General features: G+C 46.1%; 2 protein-coding genes and 1 long non-coding RNA gene across 3 annotated transcripts in view; all 3 read left to right on the plus strand.

Moving 5' to 3' along the window:
- LOC123726878 (putative uncharacterized protein DDB_G0271982) overlaps positions 1-8,985 on the plus strand; it is a gene marked incomplete at its 3' end in the record, with an annotated part of 52,983 nt that extends 43,998 nt beyond the window's left edge. Inside the window, exons 2-3 of the mRNA XM_045695021.1 lie at positions 7,856-7,949; positions 8,636-8,985. Coding sequence (XP_045550977.1) covers positions 7,856-7,949; positions 8,636-8,985 — 444 coding nt within the window. The remainder of the gene's footprint in view (positions 1-7,855; positions 7,950-8,635) is intronic.
- Positions 8,986-9,524: 539 nt separating this feature from the next.
- Positions 9,525-16,932, plus strand: LOC106570634 (syndecan-3). Its single transcript, XM_014143102.2, has 3 exons — positions 9,525-10,058; positions 10,860-11,058; positions 16,518-16,932. Exons 1-3 carry the CDS (start codon positions 9,714-9,716, stop codon positions 16,682-16,684), a joined length of 711 nt encoding a protein of 236 aa, XP_013998577.1. The 5' UTR covers positions 9,525-9,713; the 3' UTR covers positions 16,685-16,932.
- A 1,894-nt stretch (positions 16,933-18,826) lies between these two features.
- On the plus strand, positions 18,827-21,141 carry LOC123726879 (uncharacterized). Its single transcript, XR_006759011.1, has 2 exons — positions 18,827-20,370; positions 20,482-21,141. It is a non-coding gene; the product is annotated as an uncharacterized lncRNA (long non-coding RNA).
- The last annotated feature ends 832 nt before the right edge of the window (positions 21,142-21,973 follow it).

Here is a 21,973-nt window from a genome sequence, read left to right on the forward strand (position 1 = left end):
TTGTCAGGTTTCTAGTTTCTACATTCATTGTGGTTGTATTGGATTTCAGTGGCATCAAGTTTCCTTTGTGTTTCCTGACAGAGAGCAGTGGGTTTACAGTAGCTCTAGTTGGCACTGTGTGTGTGTGTGTCTTCCTGCCTGCCTGCCAGAGAATCCTCAGTATATACCCTAAACCTACAGCATATACCCTACAGTATGTACCCTACAGTGTATATACCCTAACCCTTCAGTATATACCCTAAACCTGCAGTGTATACCCTAAACCTACAGTATATACCCTAAACCTACAGTATATACCCTACAGTATGTACCCTACAGTGTATATACCCTAACCCTGCAGTATATACCCTAAACATGCAGTATATACCCTAAAACTACAGTATATACCCTACAGTATGTACCCTACAGTGTATATACCCTAACCCTGCAGTATATACCCTAAACCTACAGTATATACCCTAAACCTTCAGTATATACCCTAAACCTACAGTATATACCCTAAACCTACAGTATATACTCTAAACCTACAGTATATACCCTAAACCTACAGTATATACCCTAAACCTACAGTATATACTCTAAACCTACAGTATATACCCTACAGTATGTACCCTACAGTGTATATACCCTATCCCTGCAGTATATACCCTAAACCTACAGTATATACACTAAACCTACAGTATATACCCTAAACCTACAGTATATACCCTAAACCTACAGTATATACTCTAAACCTACAGTATATACCCTAAACCTACAGTATATACCCTAAACCGACAGTATATACCCTAAACCTACAGTATATACTCTAAACCTACAGTATATACCCTACAGTATGTACCCTACAGTGTATATACCCTATCCCTGCAGTATATACCCTAAACCTACAGTAAATACCCCAAACCTACAGTATATACCCTAAACCTACAGTATATACCCTACAGTGTATATACCCTAAACCTACAGTATATACCCTAAACCTACAGTATATACCCTACAGTATGTACCCTACAGTGTATATACCCTAACCCTGCAGTATATACCCTACAGTATGTACCCTACAGTGTATATACCCTAAACCTACAGTAAATACCCTAAACCTACAGTATATACCCTACAGTATGTACCCTACAGTGTATATACCCTAAACCTACAGTAAATACCCTAAACCTACAGTATATACCCTAAACCTACAGTATATACCCTACAGTGTATATACCCTAAACCTACAGTATATACCCTAAACCTACAGTATATACCCTAAACCTACAGTATATACCCTACAGTATGTACCCTACAGTGTATATACCCTAACCCTGCAGTATATACCCTACAGTATGTACCCTACAGTGTATATACCCTAAACCTGCAGTATATACCCTAAACCTACAGTATATACCCAACAGTATGTACCCTACAGTGTATATACCCTAAACCTACAGTAAATACCCTAAACCTACAGTATATACCCTAAACCTACAGTATATACCCTACAGTGTATATACCCTAAACCTACAGTATATACCCTAAACCTGCAGTATATACCCTAAACCTACAGTATATACCCTACAGTATGTACCCTACAGTGTATATACCCTAAACCTACAGTATATACCCTAAACCTACAGTATGTACCCTACAGTGTATATACCCTAAACCTACAGTATATACCCTAAACCTACAGTATATACCCTATAGTATGTACCCTACAGTGTATATACCTTAAAACCTCTTACATCTAGACGTTCTGCTAGCGGAACACCTGCTCCAATATCCAATGATAGGCGTGGCGCGAATTACAAATTCCTCAAAAATACAAAAACTTCAATTTTTCAAACATATGACTATTTCACAGCATTTTAAAGACAAGACTCTCCTTTATCTAACCACACTGTCCGATTTCAAAAAGGCTTTACAGCGAAAGCAAAACATTAGATTATGTCAGCAGAGTACCCAGCCAGAAATAATCAGACACCCATTTTTCAAGCTAGCATATAATGTCACAAAAACCCAGAAGACAGCTAAATGCAGCACTCACCTTTGATGATCTTCATCAGATGACAACCCTAGGACATTATGTTATACAATACATGCATGTTTTGTTCAATCAAGTTCATATTTATATCAAAAAACAGCTTTTTACATTAGCATGTGACGTTCAGAACTAGCATACCCCCGCAAACTTCCGGAGGAATTTGCTAACAATTTACTAAATTACTCACGATAAACGTTCACAAAAAGCATAACAATTATTTTAAGAATTATAGATACAGAACTCCTCTATGCACTCGATATGTCCGATTTTAAAATAGCTTTTTGGTGAAAGCACATTTTGCAATATTCTAAGTACATAGCCCGGCATCACAGGGCTAGCTATTTAGACACCCGGCAAGTTTAGCACTCACCAATATCAGATTTACTATTATAAAAGTTTGATTACCTTTTGTTGTCTTCGTCAGAATGCACTCCCAGGACTGCTACTTCAATAACAAATGTTGGTTTGGTCCAAAATAATCCATCGTTATATCCAAATTGCGGCGTTTTGTTCGTTGCGTTCCAGACACTATCCGAATGGTAAAGAAGGGTCGTGCGCATGGCGCAATTCGTGACAAAAAAATCTAAATATTCCTTTACCGTACTTCGAAGCATGTCAACCGCTGTTTAAAATCAATTTTTATGCCATTTTTCTCGTAAAAAAGCGATAATATTCCGACCGGGAATGTCCATTTAGCTAAACAGAGGAAAGTAAACAAAGCTTTCGGTCGACGCGGGCACGAGCCTGAGTCTCACAGTACTGTAACCAGCCACTATCCAAACGCGCTATTTTTTTCAGCCAGAGCCTGCAAAGCCACGATTCTGCATTTTGCCGCCTTCTGAGAGCCTATGGCAGCCGTAGGAAGTGTCACGGGACAGCTAAGATCCTCACTCTTCAATAAACAGAGACAAGAAGAACGACACCTTGTCAGACAGTCCACTTCCTGCATGAAATCTTCTCAGGTTTTTGCCTGCCATATGAGTTCTGTTATACTCACAGACACCATTCAAACAGTTTTAGAAACTTTGGAGTGTTTTCTATCCAAAGCCAATAATTATATGCATATTCTAGTTACTGGGCAGGAGTAGTGACCAGATTAAATCGGGTACGTTTTTTATCCAGCCGTGAAAATACTGCCCCCTAGCCGTATATACCCTAAACCTGCAGTATATACCCTAAACCTACGGTTTATACCCTAAACCTACAGTATAGTCAGAGAGGGTTAAGTGTGAGGGTTAAGTGTGAGGGTAAAGTGTGAGGGTTAAGGTGAGCACATTCAGGCCGGCGGCAGATCACCCTGATCTCGTCACCTGAGTCTGGGGTTGCCAGGTCGTCACAGCTCCACCACAGGACCAAAAAGTTGTGTAAACCACCTTTCAAAGTCAATCGCAGTGCACAACTCCTTCACATATGCTGTTATGGTGGCATTTCTATATATAGTTTAAGAGTGGTCTGAAACAGCGCTCTCCTTGTTTGCTCTCTGCTACAACTCTCAAGTGAAATACTTTGCTTTCTGGCCTTTACAGGACTGTGATCCACGTGGTTAAATAAAATAAAATAAAATTGTATTTGTCACATGCGCCGAATACAACAGGTCTAGACCTTACAATGGAATGCTTACTTACAAGCCCTTAAACGATAATGCAGTTTTAAGAAAATAGCCCCCCCCCCCCAAAAAGTAAGATATAAGAATAACAAATGATTAAAGAGCAGCAGTAAATAACAATAACGTGGCTATAAACAGGGGATATAAACAGGGGGTACCGGCACAGAGTCAATGTGCGGGGGCACCGGTGTCGAGGTAATTGAGGTAATATGTACATGTCGGTAGAGTTATTAAAGTGACTATGCATAGATAATAACAGAGAGTCACAGAAGCTTTCCAGAGGGGGGGTGGGCAATGCAAATATTCTGGGTAGCCATTGGCTTGGGGGTAGAAGCTATTTAGGAGAGTCTTGGACATAGACTTGGTGCTCCGGTACCACTTGCCGTGCGGTAGCAGAGAGAACAGTCTATGACTAGGGTGGCTGGAGTCTTTGACAATTTTTAGGGCCTTCCTCTGACACCGCCTGGTATAGAGGTCCTGGATGGCAGGAAACTTGGCCCTGGTGATGTACTAGGCTGTACGCACTACCCTTTGTAGTGCCTTGCGGTCAGAGGCCGAGCAGTTGCCATACCAGGCAGTGATGCAACCTGTCAGGATGCTCTCGATGGTGCAGCTGTAAAACCTTTTGAGGATCTGAGGACCCATGCCAAATCTTCTCAGTCTCTTGAGGGGGAATAGGTTTTGTCGTGCCCTCTTCACGACTGTCTTGGTGTGCTTGGACCATGTTAGTTTGTTGGTGTGGACGCCAAGGAACTTGAAGCTCTCAACCTACTCCATTACAGCCCCGTCGATGAGAATGGGGGTGTGCTCGGTCCTCCTTTTCCTCTAGTCCACAATCATCTATTTTGTCTTGATCACATTGAGGGAGAGGTTGTTGTCCTTGCACCACACGGTCAGGTCTCTGACCTCCTCCCTATAGGCTGTCTCATCGTTACACTGTTGTGTTGTCAGCAAACTTAATGATGGTGTTGGAGTCGTGCCTGGCTGTGCAGTCATGAGTGAACAGGGAGTACAGGAGGGGATTAAGCATGTACCCCTGAGGGGCCCCCGTGTTGAGGATCAGAGTGGCGAATGTATTGTTACTTACCCTTACCACCTGGGGGCGGCCCGTCAGGAAGTCCAGGATCCAGTTGCAGAGGGAGGTGTTTAGTCCCAGGGTTCTTAGCTTAGTGATGAACGATGAGCTGTCGTCAATGAATAGCATTCTCACATAGGTGTTCCTTTTGTCCAGGTGTAAAAGGGCAGTTTTGAGTGCATTAGAGATTGCATTATCTGTGGATTTGTTGGTGCGGTATGCAAATTAGGGTGGATCTAGGGTTTCTGGGATAATGGTGTTTATTTGAGCCATGACCAGCCTTTCAAAGCATTCCATGGCTACAGACATGAATGCTACGGGTCGGTAGTCATTTAGGCAAGTTACCTTAGTGTTCTTGGGCACAGGGACTATGGTGGTCTGCTTGAAACATGTTGGTATTACAGAGGTTGAAAATGTCAGTGAAGACACTTGCCAGTTGGTCAGCGCATGCTCAGAGTACACGTTCTGTTAATCCGTCTGTCCCAGCGGCCTTGTGAATGTTGACCTGTTTGAAGGTCTTACTCACATTGGCTGCGGAGAGCGTGATCACACAGTCGCCGGAACAGCTGATGCTCTCATGCATGTTTCAGTGTTACTTGCCTCGAAGCGACCATAAAATTAAAGCAGGAAGCACCAGTGACTCGGGTCTATAAAAAAGTGATCAGATGAAGCAGATGCTAAGCTACAGGACTGTTTTGCTATCACAGAATGGAACATGTTCTGGGATTCTTCCGATGGCATTGAGGAGTACACCACATCAGTCACTGGCTTTTTCAATAAGTGTACCGAGGACGTCGTCCCCACAGTGATTGTAGATACATACCCCAAGCAGAAGCCATGGATTACAGGCAACATTCGCACTGAGCTAAAGGGTAGAGCTGCCGCTTTCAAGGAGCGGGACTCTAACCCGGAAGCTTATAAGAAATCCCGCTATACCCTCCAACGAACCATCAAACAGGCAAGCTAAGTAACTTAGCTCGTCCAGTAGGCTCGTGTCACTGGGCAGCTCCCGGCTGTACTTCCCTTTGTAGTCTGTAATAGTTTGCAAGCCTTGCCACATCCGACGAGCGTCGGAACCCGTGTAGTACGATTCGATCTTAGTCCTGTATTGGCGCTTTTCCTGTTTGGTGGTTCGTCGGAGGGCATAGAGGGATTTCTTATAAGCTTCCGGGTTAGAGTCCCACTCCTTGAAAGCGGCAGCTCTACTCTTTAGCTCAGTGCGAATGTTGCCTGTAATCCGTGGCTTCTGGTTGGGGTATGTACGTACAGTCACTGTGGGGACGACGTCCTCGATGCACTTATTGTTGAAGCCAGTGACTGATGTGGTGTACAACTCAATGCCATCGGAAGAATCCCGGAACATATTCCAGTCTGTGCTAGCAACAACAGTCCTGTAGCTTAGCATCTGCTTCATCTGACCACTTTTCTATAGACCGAGTCACTGCTGCTTCCTGCTTTCATTTTTGCTCGTAAGCAGGAATCAGGTGGATAGAGTTATGGCCAGATTTGCCAAATGACATCCCACAGACGTTTACTGAGACGACCAACAAATGTATCCTCTCATCTCTAAACCATTTTCGCCTGGCAAACTTTCAGCTTTGGTTTAGACACTACAATAGTGCCTATACTCAAAACTCCATAGTACTCAGTTATAAAACTCCATAGTACTCAGTTATAAAACTCCATAGTACTCAGTTATAAAACTCCATAGTACTCAGTTATAAAACTCAATAGTACTCAGTTATAAAACTCAATAGTACTCAGTTATAAAACTGCATAGTACTCAGTTATAAAACTCCATAGTACTCAGTTATAAAACTCCATAGTACTCAGTTATAAAACTCCATAGTACTCAGTTATAAAACTCAATAGTACTCAGTTATAAAACTCCATAGTACTCAGTTATAAAACTCAATAGTACTCAGTTATAAAACTCAATAGTACTCAGTTATAAAACTCCATAGTACTCAGTTATAAAACTCAATAGTACTCAGTTATAAAACTCAATAGTAGTCTCTGATGGAGAGTCCCCCTCTCTTCTCTCCTTCTCTTTTCTCTGATGGATAGTCCCCCTCTCTTCTCTCCTCTTTTCTCTGATGGATAGTCCCCCTCTCTTCTCTCCTCTTTTCTCTGATGGATAGTCCCCCTCTCTTCTCTCCTTCTCTGCCTTTATAATTCTGAAAGTAGAGTCTGTAATCTAACTAAATGTTCTCTGAGAAATTTAAATAAACAAATAAACAATCTTGTTCTCTCTCTCACTCTCTCTTTCTCTCTCTTCCCCCTCTCTCACTCTCTCTCTCTGTCTCTCTCTTTCTCTCTCTTCCCCCTCTCTCTCTCACGCTCTCTCTTCTCTCTCTCTCTCTCTCTCTCTCTCTCTCTCTCTCGCTCTCTCTCTCTTCCCCCTCTCTCTCTCTCTTCTCTCGCTCTCTCTCTCTTCTCCCTCCCTCTCTCTCTTCTCTCTCTCTTCCCCCTCTCTCTCTCTCTCTCTCTCTCACTCTCTCTCTTTCTTCCCCCCCCTCTCTCTCTCTCTCTCTCTCTCTCTCTCTCTCTCTCTCTCTCTCTCTCTCTCTCTCTCTCTCTCTCTCACGCTCTCTCTCTTCTCTCTCTCTCTCTCTCTCTCTCTCTCTCTCTCTCTCTCTCTCTCTCTCTTCCCCTCTCTCTCTCTCTTCTCTCGCTCTCTCTCTCTTCTCCCTCTCTCTCTCTCTTCACTCTCTCTTCCTCTCTCTCTCTCTCTCTCTCTCTCTCACTCTCTCTCTTCCCCCCTCTCTCTCTCTCTCTCTCTCTCTCTCTCCCCCTCTCTCTCTCTCACTCTCTCTCTTACCTCTCTCTCTCTTCCCCCTCTCTCTCTCCCCCTCTCTCTCTCTCTCTCTCCCCTGTCTCCCCCCTCTCTCCCCCCCTCTCTCTCTCTCTCTCTCTCTCTCTCTCTCTCTTCTCTCTCTCCCCCTCTCTCTCACCCTCTCTCTCTCTCTCCCCCTCGCTCTCTCTCTCCGCCCTCTCTCTCTCTCTCCGCCCTCGCTCTCTTTCTCCCCCCTCTCTCTCTCCGCTCTCTCTCTCTCTCTTCTCCCCCCTCTCTCTCTCTCTCTCTCTCTCCCCCCTCTCTCTCTCTCTCTCTCTCTCTCTCTCTCCCCCCTCTCTCTAGGGTCAGACCTGGGTGTCGTCTATAGATCAAGAAAGTTCTTCCGGAGATGAGTTCTATGACGATGAAGACCTCGTCTCAGGCTCCGGATCTGGCTGTGAGTGTCCCGTGTGTGTGTGTGTGTGTGTGTGTGTGTGTGTGTGTGTGTGTGTGTGTGTGTGTGTGTGTGTGTGTGTGTGTGTGTGTGTGTGTGTGTGTGTGTGTGTGTGTGTGTGTGTGTGTGTGTGTGTGTAAGCATGTTTGAACAGGTCGATGTTAGAATCCGTATGTGTGTGAGTTGTTAAATCTGCAGCTCTGACTCTGTGGTCAAACTGAACACAGGCACGTATACACACTCACACGTTTTAACTGAAAACAGGAACTGGACACAGAAACTAAAGCAAACACACCCCTCCCAGTAGCCAGGCCTCCACCCAGATTAACTGATTTTATTTACTGTAATCTGATTACAGACAGCAGATCAGGTGATCACAAGTAGACAAGCCATTGTGTGTGTGTGTGTGTGTGTGTGTGTGTGTGTGTGTGTGTGTGTGTGTGTGTGTGTGTGTGTGTCTAGAATTGCCTCCATAACTTTAATCAGATGTCTTATTCATTTTATTTGTTATATTAGAGGTATTTGTTTGTTTCAGATGAATTTCTATAACTGTAATTATCCATTCTATCTCTGTTTCAGATTAGCCTCTTCCTCTTTCTTTTCCTCTCACTCTGATAACATACAGTATTTTAATTCATATTTAGATGAACAACTAACCCCACTCCTTCCATCTTTCTTTCTCTCCATAGTTCCAGAGATGAAGATCAACCCTACGGCGGTGGACATATCTTTCACAACGGAAGCGCCCCTCCCCTTCTCCACCACCCAGGCCACTGGCCCCGCACCCTCGGCCCCACCTGTAGCCGAGCCCAGCCCTAAACTTGACGTCCTTCCTACCCCACTACCCACTGAGGGAGAAGGGGAGAGCGGGGTAGAGTGGGAGAGAGAACAAGAGACGGAGAGGGAACAAGAGACGGAGAGGGAACAAGAGAGGGAGAGGGAACGAGAGAGGGGGAGGGTACAAGAGAAGGAGAGGGAACAAGAGAGGGAGAGGGAACAAGAGAGGGAGAGGGAACAAGAGAAGGAGAGGGAACAAGAGACGGAGAGGGAACAAGAGAGGGAGAGGGAACAAGAGAAGGAGAGGGAACAAGAGAAGGAGAGGGAACAAGAGAGGGAGAGGGAACAAGAGAAGGAGAGGGAACAAGAGAAGGAGAGGGAACGAGAGAAGGAGAGGGAACGAGAGAAGGAGAGGGAACAAGAGAGGGAGAGGGAACAAGAGAAGGAGAGGGAACAAGAGAGAGAGGAGAGAGGGGGAAGAACGAGAGAAGGAGAGGGAACGAGAGAAGGAGAGGGAACAAGAGAGGGGGAGGGAACAAGAGAAGGAGAGGGAACAAGAGAAGGAGAGGGAACGAGAGAGGGAGAGGGAACAAGAGAGAGGGAGAGAGGGGGAGGGAACGAGAGAAGGAGAGGGAACAAGAGAAGGAGAGGGAACAAGAGAAGGAGAGGGAACAAGAGAAGGAGAGGGAACGAGAGAAGGAGAGGGAACAAGAGAGGGAGAGGGAACAAGAGAAGGAGAGGGAACAAGAGAAGGAGAGGGAACAAGAGAGGGAGAGGGAACAAGAGAGGGGGAGGGTACAAGAGAGGGAGAGAGAACGAGAGAGGGAGAGAGAACGAGAGAGGGAGAGAGAACGAGAGAGGGAGAGGGTGAGAGAACGAGAAAGAGAGAGGATACGGGAAATAGAGAGGGAACAAGAAAGAGAAGGTGAAAGAGAGAAGGCGAGAGCCGTCCAGACTACCATCTCCCCCCGCAGCCCTGCAGCTCTTCCCATGGCAACCACCAGTTTGGCGACCCCTCCGGCGGAGAGCGCAGCGCCCTCTAGCGGCGTGGAGGACCTGGGCACCACAGAAGAAGAGGACGAGGATGTTTACCTGTCCCCAGACCCCACCACCAGTTTACTTATGGAGACCACCACAGAAGAAGAAGTGACCACTACTGCCACAGAGACAAAGACCACACCCATCCCAGAGACAACAGCTCCACCCACTACGACTGGCCCAGCCCCAACTGAGAGGTCAAGCTCCGCCCCCTTCAGGCCCAGGGTTCCTGTGACCTTGCCTACTAAAGCTGCACCCTCAGAGAAGAGCACACGTCCGCAGCTACCCTCTACGACGGTGTGTGTGTGTGTGTGTGTGTGTGTGTGTGTGTGTGTGTGTGTGTGTTTGTGTGTGTGTGTGTGTGTGTGTGTCCTGTGTGAATGTGTCATCACATGTGGAGTGAGAGACACAGGTGGGCCTCGTTATGAGAGCGGATCCTTGTTAGTAGCATCGTTAACGATTCATTACATTATTAGAATCCAGATAAATGGACTGGAGCCAGTGGAGGCTGGTGAGGGGAGGACGGCTCATAATGATGTCTGGAACGGATCAAATGGAAACCGTCTGTTTGATGTATTTGATACCATTCCACCATCTGCTCCAGTCATTACCACGGTACCGTCCTCCCCTATTAAGGTGTTTGATGTATTTGATACCATTCCACCATCTGCTCCAGTCATTACCACGGTACCGTCCTCCCCTATTAAGGTGTTTGATGTATTTGATACCATTCCACCATCTGCTCCAGTCATTACCACGGTACCGTCCTCCCCTATTAAGGTGTTTGATGTATTTGATACCATTCCACCATCTGCTCCAGTCATTACCACGGTACCGTCCTCCCCTATTAAGGTGTTTGATGTATTTGATACCATTCCACCATCTGCTCCAGTCATTACCACGGTACCGTCCTCCCCTATTAAGGTGTTTGATGTATTTGATACCATTCCACCATCTGCTCCAGTCATTACCACGGTACCGTCCTCCCCTATTAAGGTGCCACCAGCCTCCTGTGACAAACGCACATACTATGATGTTTATTTGGGTTCTCTATCTGATGTGTACAACTGACATGGTCACTGTATTTCTCTCTCTCAGAATAATGAGTTGGGGGTTAACGGACCCAGCGGAGACTTTGAGATCCGTGAGGAGGACCGTCGCCAGGGCAACGAGGTTGTTGGGCGTGGCGTGGAGGCGGGAGCGGAGCCTGATCTGATTGGCAACACGATCAACACGGGAAGTTCTGCCGCTCAACTTCCTCAGAAGAACATCCTGGAGAGGAAGGAGGTCCTGATAGGTGAATCTGTCACTCTGTCATCTCTCTATTCTAATCTCTATCACTCCATCTCTCTCTATTCTAATCTCTGTCACTCTGTCATCTCTCTCTTTCTCTCTTCCTCTATTCTAATCTCTGTCACTCTGTCATCTCTCTCTTTCTCTCTTCTAATCTCTGTCACTCCATCTCTCTCTTTCTCTATTCTAATCTATCACTCCACCTCTCTCTATTCTAATCTCTATCACTCCATCTCTCTCTATTCTAATCTCTATCACTCCATCTCTCTCTATTCTAATCTCTGTCACTCTGTCATCTCTCTCTTTCTCTCTTCTAATCTCTGTCACTCCATCTCTCTCTATTCTAATCTCTGTCACTCTGTCATCTCTCTATTCTAATCTCTATCACTCCATCTCTCTCTATTCTAATCTCTATCACTCCATCTCTCTCTATTCTAATCTCTGTCACTCTGTCATCTCTCTTTCTCTCTTCTAATCTCTGTCACTCCATCTCTCTCTTCCTCTATTCTAATCTCTGTCACTCTATCTCTCTTTCTCTCTTTTAATCTGTCACTCCATCTCTCTCTTTCTCATCTCTGTCACTCCATCTCTCTCTTTCTCTATTCTAATCTCTGTCACTCCATCTCTCTTTCTCTATTCTAATCTCTGTCACTCCATCTCTCTTTCTCTATTCTAATCTCTGTCACTCCATCTCTCTTTCTCTATTCTAATCTCTGTCACTCCATCTCTCTCTTTCTCTCTTCTAATCTCTGTCACTCCATCTCTCTCTTTCTCTATTCTAATCTCTGTCACTCCATCTCTCTTTCTCTATTCTAATCTCTGTCACTCCATCTCTCTTTCTCTATTCTAATCTGTCACTCCATCTCTCTCTTTTAATCTCTGTCACTCCATCTCTCTCTTTCTCTCTTCTAATCTCTGTCACTCCAACTCTCTTTCTCTATTCTAATCTGTCACTCCATCTCTCTTCTAATCTCTGTCACTCCATCTCTCTTTCTCTCTTCTAATCTCTGTCACTCCATCTCTCTCTTTCTCTATTCTAATCTCTGTCACTCCATCTCTCTCTTTCTCTCTTCTAATCTGTCACTCCATCTCTTTTCTAATCTCTGTCACTCCATCTCTCTTTCTCTCTTCTAATCTCTGTCACTCCATCTCTCTCTTTCTCTCTTGTAATCTCTGTCACTCCATCTCTCTTTCTCTCTTCTAATCTCTGTCACTCCATCTCTCTCTTTCTCTCTTGTAATCTCTGTCACTCCATCTCTCTTTCTCTATTCTAATCTCTGTCACTCCATCTCTATTCTAATCTGTCACTCCATCTCTCTTTCTCTATTCTAATCTCTGTCACTCCATCTCTCTTTCTCTATTCTAATCTGTCACTCCATCTCTCTTCTAATCTCTGTCACTCCATCTCTCTTTCTCTCTTCTAATCTCTGTCACTCCATCTCTCTCTTTCTCTCTTGTAATCTCTGTCACTCCATCTCTCTTTCTCTATTCTAATCTGTCACTCCATCTCTCTTCTAATCTCTGTCACTCCATCTCTCTTTCTCTCTTCTAATCTCTGTCACTCCATCTCTCTCTTTCTCTATTCTAATCTCTGTCACTCCATCTCTATTCTAATCTGTCACTCCATCTCTCTTTCTCTATTCTAATCTCTGTCACTCCATCTCTCTTTCTCTATTCTAATCTGTCACTCCATCTCTCTTCTAATCTCTGTCACTCCATCTCTCTCTTTCTCTATTCTAATCTCTGTCACTCCATCTCTCTCTTTCTCTATTCTAATCTCTGTCACTCCATCTCTCTCTTTTCTAATCTCTGTCACTCCATCTCTCTCTTTTCTAATCTCTGTCACTCCATCTCTCTCTTTCTCTCCGTATTCTTCTGATGGGACATAGCCTTTTTGTCTTCATTCTGATTGGCTGTCTGTCTCTCCCTCAGCCATTCAGATTGCTTGCCTGGTGGTGGTGGTTTTCGCTGCCTTCGTGGTGATCGGTAAAGAGCAGGAGTCATACAGGGTTTAACGTGTCCTTAGCGTGTCCGTGCGCCACATTTACATTTTAGTCATTTAGCAGACGCTCTTATCCAGAACGACTTACAGTAGTGAATGCATACATTACATACATTTCATGGGAATCGAACCCACAACCCTGACGTTGCAAACACCATGCTCTACCAACTGAGCCACAGGGAGCTAGACACGTGTGCTGTTAGTGTGTTGTGTAGGAACAGTAGCCCACGCATGATATGAGTGTGTATGTGCTTGTGTGTCTTATTGACACATGATGTTACAGTCGTGACACGTGATGTTAGCGTGTACTGTGTAGGTGGGGACTATGTAAGGACACAGCTTTGGGGACTTTAGATCATAATGACAGATGATAGTGAGTTGATAGGTTGACATGTCAGTTGGTATGCTAGCATTGTGTGCAGTGCTTGAATTGGTACTTGAAGATGTGGGTACTTACTTACAGCTGCAATATGTAACTTTTTGTGGCAATCTGACCAAATGCGCATAGAAATGTGAGTTATAGATCTGTGATTCGAAATTGAAAGCAAGTCTAGGAAGTGTTTATGCGGCTTTTACTTTCGGTTTTGTACGCCAGCTTCAAACAAGCTGAAAATACAATATTTTGGTTATTGAAAAGGAAGATATTTCACAGTGGTTTAGATGGTACAATGATTCTCTACAATATACATTGCTTGTTTTGTCACATAAACTGAAATTAGGAAACGCAACCAGGAAATGGTGGAGCGATTTCTGCATAGTGCACCTTTAACTCACTCAATTTACCATGCCGAGGGTGATTTTATTAAGTTTGAATCCATTTATATGGTCTACTCTCCAGTCGGCCAATAGGAGCCGTTGGTCAGCACTAGCTACTTCAACTGCATGGCTTCAACTGCATGGCGATGGCCAATAGGAGCCGTTGGTCAGCATTAGCTACTTCAACTGCATGGCTTCAACTGCATGGCGATGGCCAATAGGAGCCGTTGGTCAGCACTAGCTACTTCAACTGCATGGCTTCAACTGCATGGCGATGGCCAATAGGAGCCGTTGGTCAGCACTAGCTACTTCAACTGCATGGCGATGGCCAATAGGAGCCGTTGGTCAGCACTAGCTACTTCAACTGCATGGCGATGGCCAATAGGAGCCGTTGGTCAGCACTAGCTACTTCAACTGCATGGCGATGGCCAATAGGAGCCGTTGGTCAGCTCTAGCTACTTCAACTGCATGGCGATGGCCAATAGGAGCCGTTGGTCAGCACTAGCTACTTCAACTGCATGGCGACGGCCAATAGGAGCCGTTGGTCAGCACTAGCTACTTCAACTGCATGGCGACGGCCAATAGGAGCCGTTGGTCAGCACTAGCTACTTCAACTGCATGGCGACGGCCAATAGGAGCCGTTGGTCAGCACTAGCTACTTCAACTGCATGGCGACGGCCAATAGGAGCCGTTGGTCAGCACTAGCTACTTCAACTGCATGGCGACGGCCAATAGGAGCCGTTGGTCAGCACTAGCTACTTCAACTGCATGGCTTCAACTGCATGGCGATGGCCAATAGGAGCCGTTGGTCAGCACTAGCTACTTCAACTGCATGGCTTCAACTGCATGGCGATGGCCAATAGGAGCCGTTGGTCAGCATTAGCTACTTCAACTGCATGGCTTCAACTGCATGGCGATGGCCAATAGGAGCCGTTGGTCAGCACTAGCTACTTCAACTGCATGGCTTCAACTGCATGGCGATGGCCAATAGGAGCCGTTGGTCAGCACTAGCTACTTCAACTGCATGGCGATGGCCAATAGGAGCCGTTGGTCAGCACTAGCTACTTCAACTGCATGGCGATGGCCAATAGGAGCCGTTGGTCAGCACTAGCTACTTCAACTGCATGGCGATGGCCAATAGGAGCCGTTGGTCAGCTCTAGCTACTTCAACTGCATGGCGATGGCCAATAGGAGCCGTTGGTCAGCACTAGCTACTTCAACTGCATGGCGACGGCCAATAGGAGCCGTTGGTCAGCACTAGCTACTTCAACTGCATGGCGACGGCCAATAGGAGCCGTTGGTCAGCACTAGCTACTTCAACTGCATGGCGACGGCCAATAGGAGCCGTTGGTCAGCACTAGCTACTTCAACTGCATGGCGACGGCCAATAGGAGCCGTTGGTCAGCACTAGCTACTTCAACTGCATGGCGACGGCCAATAGGAGCCGTTGGTCAGCACTAGCTACTTCAACTGCATGGCGACGGCCAATAGGAGCCGTTGGTCAGCACTAGCTACTTCAACTGCATGTCTGTTTCTTTCTGGTGGTTTATTTACATCTTCCGTCCTATTTAGAATAAGTTCTACAATGTTTGACCATATTTCTCTCTGTCCCGTTTCTCCCTCCCTCCCTCCCTCCCTCCCTCCCTCCCTCCCTCCCTCCCTCCCTCCCTCCCTCCCTCCCTCCCTCTCGCTCTCTCCCCGTCTCTCCCTCTCGCTCTCTCCCCGTCCCTCCCTCTCGCTCTCTCCTCGTCTCTCCCTCTCGCTCTCTCCCTGTCCCTCCCTCTCGCTCTCTCCCCGTCCCTCCCTCTCGCTCTCTCCCTGTCCCTCCCTCTCGCTCTCTCCCCGTCCCTCCCTCTCGCTCTCTCCCCGTCCCTCCCTCTCGCTCTCTCCCCGTCCCTCCCTCTCGCTCTCTCCCCGTCTCTCCCTCTCGCTCTCTCCTCGTCTCTCCCTCTCGCTCTCTCCCCGTCTCTCCCTCTCGCTCTCTCCCCGTCCCTCCCTCTCGCTCTCTCCCCGTCCCTCCCTCTCGCTCTCTCCCCGTCTCTCCCTCTCGCTCTCTCCCCGTCCCTCCCTCTCGCTCTCTCCCTGTCCCTCCCTCTCGCTCTCTCCCCGTCCCTCCCTCTCGCTCTCTCCCTGTCCCTCCCTCTCGCTCTCTCCCCGTCCCTCCCTCTCGCTCTCTCCCCGTCTCTCCCTCTCGCTCTCTCCCTGTCCCTCCCTCTCGCTCTCTCCCCGTCCCTCCCTCTCGCTCTCTCCCTGTCCCTCCCTCTCGCTCTCTCCCCGTCCCTCCCTCTCGCTCTCTCCCCGTCCCTCCCTCTCGCTCTCTCCCCGTCTCTCCCTCTCGCTCTCTCCCCGTCTCTCCCTCTCGCTCTCTCCCCGTCTCTCCCTCTCGCTCTCTCCCCGTCCCTCCCTCTCGCTCTCTCCCCGTCCCTCCCTCTCGCTCTCTCCTCGTCCCTCCCTCTCGCTCTCTCCTCGTCTCTCCCTCTCGCTCTCTCCCCGTCTCTCCCTCTCGCTCTCTCCCCGTCCCTCCCTCTCGCTCTCTCCCCGTCCCTCCCTCTCGCTCTCTCCCCGTCCCTCCCTCTCGCTCTCTCCCCGTCCCTCCCTCTCGCTCTCTCCCCGTCTCTCCCTCTCGCTCTCTCCCCATCCCTCCTTCTCTTCTGCTCTCTTTCCCTCCTCTCTCCTTCTCCCTCCCTCCATCTCTCCCTCCACAGCGGTGATAGTGGGAGGTGTAGTGGGGGCTCTGTTCGCAGCGTTCCTGGTCATGCTGCTGGTGTACAGGATGAAGAAGAAAGATGAAGGCAGCTACACACTGGAGGAACCCAAACAGGCTACCGTCACCTACCAGAACCCTGACAAACAGGAGGAGTTCTATGCATGAGAGGGAGAGAGAGAGAGAGGAAGAGAGATCACTCCACCTCCTGTCTTGTCGCCTCACCTCTCCTTCCCATCTCTTCCTCCCTCTCCCCCATGTCAGTTGTTGTTAAGAGTGCCTGTCTCCATGGACTCCGAACTTTCTTTAAAAAAATTTAAAAATAAATGAACAAAAATATATACGTTGAATAAATAACCATAAACACATGATACACACATTTGTTTTTTTAAGTAAATGTTATGAATATTATACAATTATTGTTCTGATGTAATTAATTCATTTTCTTTTTTGTTGTAAAAACACAAGCTCTTATCCTGTGTTCCAGCACAATACTCCTCTGTCTGTTCCACTGAGCAAATGAGCCAAGAGAAAGAGGGATGAGGAGAGAAGGAGGTAGGAGGGAGAGAGGTGTCATCTGATTGGCCACACAGATACTGGGGTCAAAGTTAGTGGAAAGCTCACTATTGAATTGCCTTCCATCGTCCTGGTGCGCACACACACACACACACACACACACACACACACACACACACACACACACACACACACAGTCATGGCCAAAAGTTTTGAGAATGACACAAATATTAATTTTCACAAAGTTTGCTGCTTCAGTGTCTTTAGATATTTTTGTCAGATGTTACTATGGAATACTGAAGTATAATTACAAGCATTTCATAAGTGTCAAAGGCTTTTATTGACAATTACATGAAGTTGATGCAAAGAGTCAATATTTGCAGTGTTGACCCTTCTTTTTCAAGACCTTTGCAATCTGCCCTGGCATGCTGTCAATTAAATTCTGGGCCACATCCTGACTGATGATGGCAGCCCATTCTTGCATAATCAATGCTTGGAGTTTGTCAGAATTTGTGGGTTTTTGTTTGTCCACCCGCCTCTTGAGGATTGACCACAAGTTCTTAATGGGATTAAGGTCTGGGGAGTTTCCTGGCCATGGACCCAAAATATCAATGTTTTGTTCCCCGAGCCACTTAGTTATCACTTTTGCCTTATGGCAAGGTGCTCCATCATGCTGGAAAAGGCATTGTTCGTCACCAAACTGTTCCTGGATGGTTGGGAGAAGTTGCTCTCGGAGGATGTGTTGGTACCATTCTATATTCATGGCTGTGTTCTTAGGCAGAATTGTGAGTGAGCCCACTCCCTTGGCTGAGAAGCAACCCCACACATGAATGGTCTCAGGATGCTTTACTGTTGGCATGACACAGGACTGATGGTAGCGCTCACCTTGTCTTCTCCGCACAAGCTTTTTTCTGGATGCCCCAAACAATCGTAAAGGGGATTCATCAGAGAAAATGACTTTACCCCAGTCCTCAGCAGTCCAATCCCTGTACCTTTTGCAGAATATCAGTCTGTCCCTGATGTTTTTCCTGGAGAGAAGTGGCTTCTTTGCTGCCCTTCTTGACACCAGGCCATCCTCCAAAAGTCTTCGCCTCATGGTGCGTGCAGATGCACTCACACCTGCCTGCTGCCATTCCTGAGCAAGCTCTGTACTGGTGGTGCCCCGATCCCGCAGCTGAATCAACTTTAGGAGACGGTCCTGGCGCTTGCTGGACTCTCTTGGGCGCCCTGAAGCCTTCTTCACAACCATTGAACCGCTCTCCTTGAAGTTCTTGATGATCCAATAAATGGTTGATTTCGGTGCAATCTTACTGGCAGCAATATCCTTGCCTGTGAAGCCCTTTTTGTGAAAAGCAATGATGATGGCACTTGTTTCCTTGCAGGTAACCATGGTTGACAGAGGAAGAACAATGATTCTAAGCACCACCCTCCTTTTGAAGCTTCCAGTCTGTTATTCGAACTCAATCAGCATGACAGAGTGATCTCCAGCCTTGTCCTCGTCAACACTCACACCTGTGTTAACGAGAGAATCACTGACATGATGTCAGCTGGTCCTTTTGTGGCAGGGCTGAAATGCAGTGGAAATGTTTTTGGGGATTCAGTTCATTTGCATGGCAAAGAGGGACTTTGCAATCCATTGCAATTCATCTGATCACTCTTCATAACATTCTGGAGTATATGCAAATTGCCATCATACAAACTGAGGCAGCAGACTTTGTGAAAATTAATATTTGTGTCATTCTCAAAACTTTTGGCCACGACTGTACTGTAGTGGTGTGTAGTGCACGAACACACACACACACACACACACACACACACACACACACACACACACACACACACACACACACACACACACACACACACACACACACACACACACACACACAGCTTGGACCCCTCTCTCTGTGCTTGGTCAATTGGAGTAGGGGAACCCTCCCACAACGCTCTGACAACCTCGGGACAACGTTGTGGCAACATTCACTGTTAGTTAGCAAAGGATTCTAACCAAGGATGTAGTGGTAAATAAAATAGTGGGTAAACAAACCGCTGAAGCCCGGTGGGGCGGCGAGTAACATAAACATTAGCTAATGCTAAGAATGACACTTGAGCATAGTAGATGTGTTAACACTGTTCACCAAGTAAAGGGGTGTTTAAACAAAGTAAAGGGGTGTTTAAACAAAGTAAAGGGGTGTTTAAACAAAGTAAAGGGGTGTTTAAACAAAGTAAAGGGGTGTTTAAACAAAGTAAAGGGGAGTTTAAACAAAGTAAAGGAGTGTTTAAACAACAATTAACACTGTTCACCAAGTAAAGGGGTGTTTAAACAAAGTAAAGGGGTGTTTAAACAAAGTAAAGGGGTGTTTAAACAAAGTAAAGGGGTGTTTAAACAACAATTAACACTGTTCACCAAGTAAAGGGGAGTTTAAACAAAGTAAAGGAGTGTTTAAACAACAATTAACACTGTTCACCAACTAAAGGGGTGTTTAAACAACAGTTTACGAGCGTTTACCCTCCTACATCCCTGGGTCGTATTCATCAAGCAGCAAATGAAGAAAACTAACGGAAACGGGGAGAGGGACTATCTGGCCTTGTCCTGTAAGAAATGCTCATTTCCGTTTTCCATTGCAAAACATTTTCCAACATTGTCCATTGCGTGTCTTAATGAATAGGACCCTGGTGCTGTATGCACAGGAATAGTGGCTAGTTGTCTGGTCTGCTCCTTTATGCTGTACAAAAGTGATTAGTTCTATGGATAGTGATATTGATCATCAATAATATGTCAATGTTCCAGGCTGGATGGTAAATGATAATATTGATAATACTCCAACGGGAGCATATGTATTTAGCATTTTCAAAAGTTTATATGTAAATATCATTGTCTGTCATTGTCACTCTAACCACGATCACTGTTTCTATATCACGTCGGTCTGTGGCGCTGTGCTCTCAACACACACACACACACACACATGCAAACACACACACACACACACACAAGCACGTGTTCACACGCTCGAACACAGACATACACACACAAACATACATATCACCTGCGCTTCATTGACTAAATATACATCAATCATATCAGTCAACATATCATTGTCCTCATCAGACAAGATGGTTTCAGTACGTTATTGATAAGTCATCAATCCGTTTCAGGTTGGTTAGAGTTTGGTCCGTTGTGTAAAAGCAAAATCGTGTATCCATCCAATCTCCTGCATGCTCTTTCTTTCTCTTATTCCATTGGTTGTCTGTCTGGGGGTGGGCGGTTCTTTGTAACTGTGAGGGTGGGACTTACGATGCTGAAAGTGACTCTTCAAGTAGAAGTTGTCCATCGGTAAGTGTGAGGACAGGAGTTTGGTTGGGGGCTGTGGGTAAGTGTGAGGACAGGAGTTTGGTTGGGGGCTGTGGGTAGGTGTGAGGACAGGAGTTTGGTTGGGGGCTGTGGGTAGGTGTGGGGACAGGAGTTTGGTTGGGGGCTGTGGGTAGGTGTGGGGACAGGAGTTGTGCTTTCTATCTAAGATTGTAACAATAACCAACACAACAGTACAATACCATGCTAATAATACAACCAGGCTAATATCTTCTAATATACTATAGAACAACTGCATGGGAGTCAAACTATACTAGTGTGTGTGTGTGTGTGTGTGTGTGTGTGTGTGTGTGTGTGTGTGTGTGAGGGGTGTTCTCTGAGAGGAATATACTGTGGGCAGGTGTGTATTTTACCTGTTCCAGCAGTTCTGACGCTCTTCCATAGTCAGGTAGTCACACCTGTAGACGTGTGTGTGTGTGTGTGTGTGTGTGTGTGTGTGTGTGTGTGTGTGTGTGTGTGTAGATCTCACCTGTTCACTGCTGAATGTGGGGCTAGTCTGCTTTTTCACACAGTCTGTCTCTCTGTTTGTATTAGGACTGACTGACACACACATCACAGTGTGTGTGTGTATGTGTGTGTGTGTGTGTGTGCCAAGCCGTATTCACGGTTACCCATCCTGTTTTTATACATGTACATTTTTTAAGGCTGAGTTTCTGTCATTGACTGCTGGGCGCCGGGAGACGGACCTCCTCGCAACAGCCCTGCCACTCTGTTCCAAATAAAAGACCTCATTGGTTAACTCACTGTTCTCTGTGATTTCATTGGCTGAGGCTGTGTGGGTGGAAGGAACATGAGGGGACTGATGGGGTGAAGAGCTCTGAATAGTGAATCGCAATATCACATGGTTAACACTCTTCGGTGATAATTTCACTTCCTTATGTTATAAAATACATTTTACACTTAGTCCCGTGTAGCTGGTAGAGCACAGCACTTGTAAAGCCAGGGTTGTAGGTTCAATTCCCACTGGGGACCAGTATGAAACTGTATGAACTCACTACTGTAAGTCTGTCTGGATAAGAGTGTCTGCTAAATGACTAACATGTAAACAAGACAAGTATGATTATTCATGTTCTGAATCATTCAGTGGGGTTGTTCTCCAGCATATCATTAATGTTATGCTAGTAACCTAATACATCCCATAGTAAGCACCAAGCTCTATTGACATAACGGTGCTGGTTTCTCATAAAAACTGTAGAGGATTTTACATTTTGTGGCTGTCGCCTTCAAAGTCCCCTTGTAAGGGAATTGTGCCCTGTGTTTATACCAGAGACCACAGGAAACTTCTTTAATCAGAGGTTAGTTTGTTTAATAAGGATCGCAAGCCGGATTGCAACCCGGAGTATACGCTTACAGTCATTTGCAAGTAACACACTCAGTACAAAAGATGGTGTTTTCCCTTTGTATCCCCTACTGAGGATCACCCCGCCCAGGGTGATGTCCCTTAACTTTAATACCATATAAGATCATAATTAATAGTTGCTAATACAACGATGTCTCTGCTAGGCGGAGTTCAGCTTATTGTTATTTGCAGTTAGTTTCTCAATCCTTCCTCCTATTGCTATCATGTGCTA

The sequence above is a fragment of the Salmo salar genome, chromosome ssa14 (genome assembly GCF_905237065.1).
Source record: "Salmo salar chromosome ssa14, Ssal_v3.1, whole genome shotgun sequence".
In the NCBI taxonomy this organism is placed as follows: domain Eukaryota; kingdom Metazoa; phylum Chordata; class Actinopteri; order Salmoniformes; family Salmonidae; genus Salmo; species Salmo salar.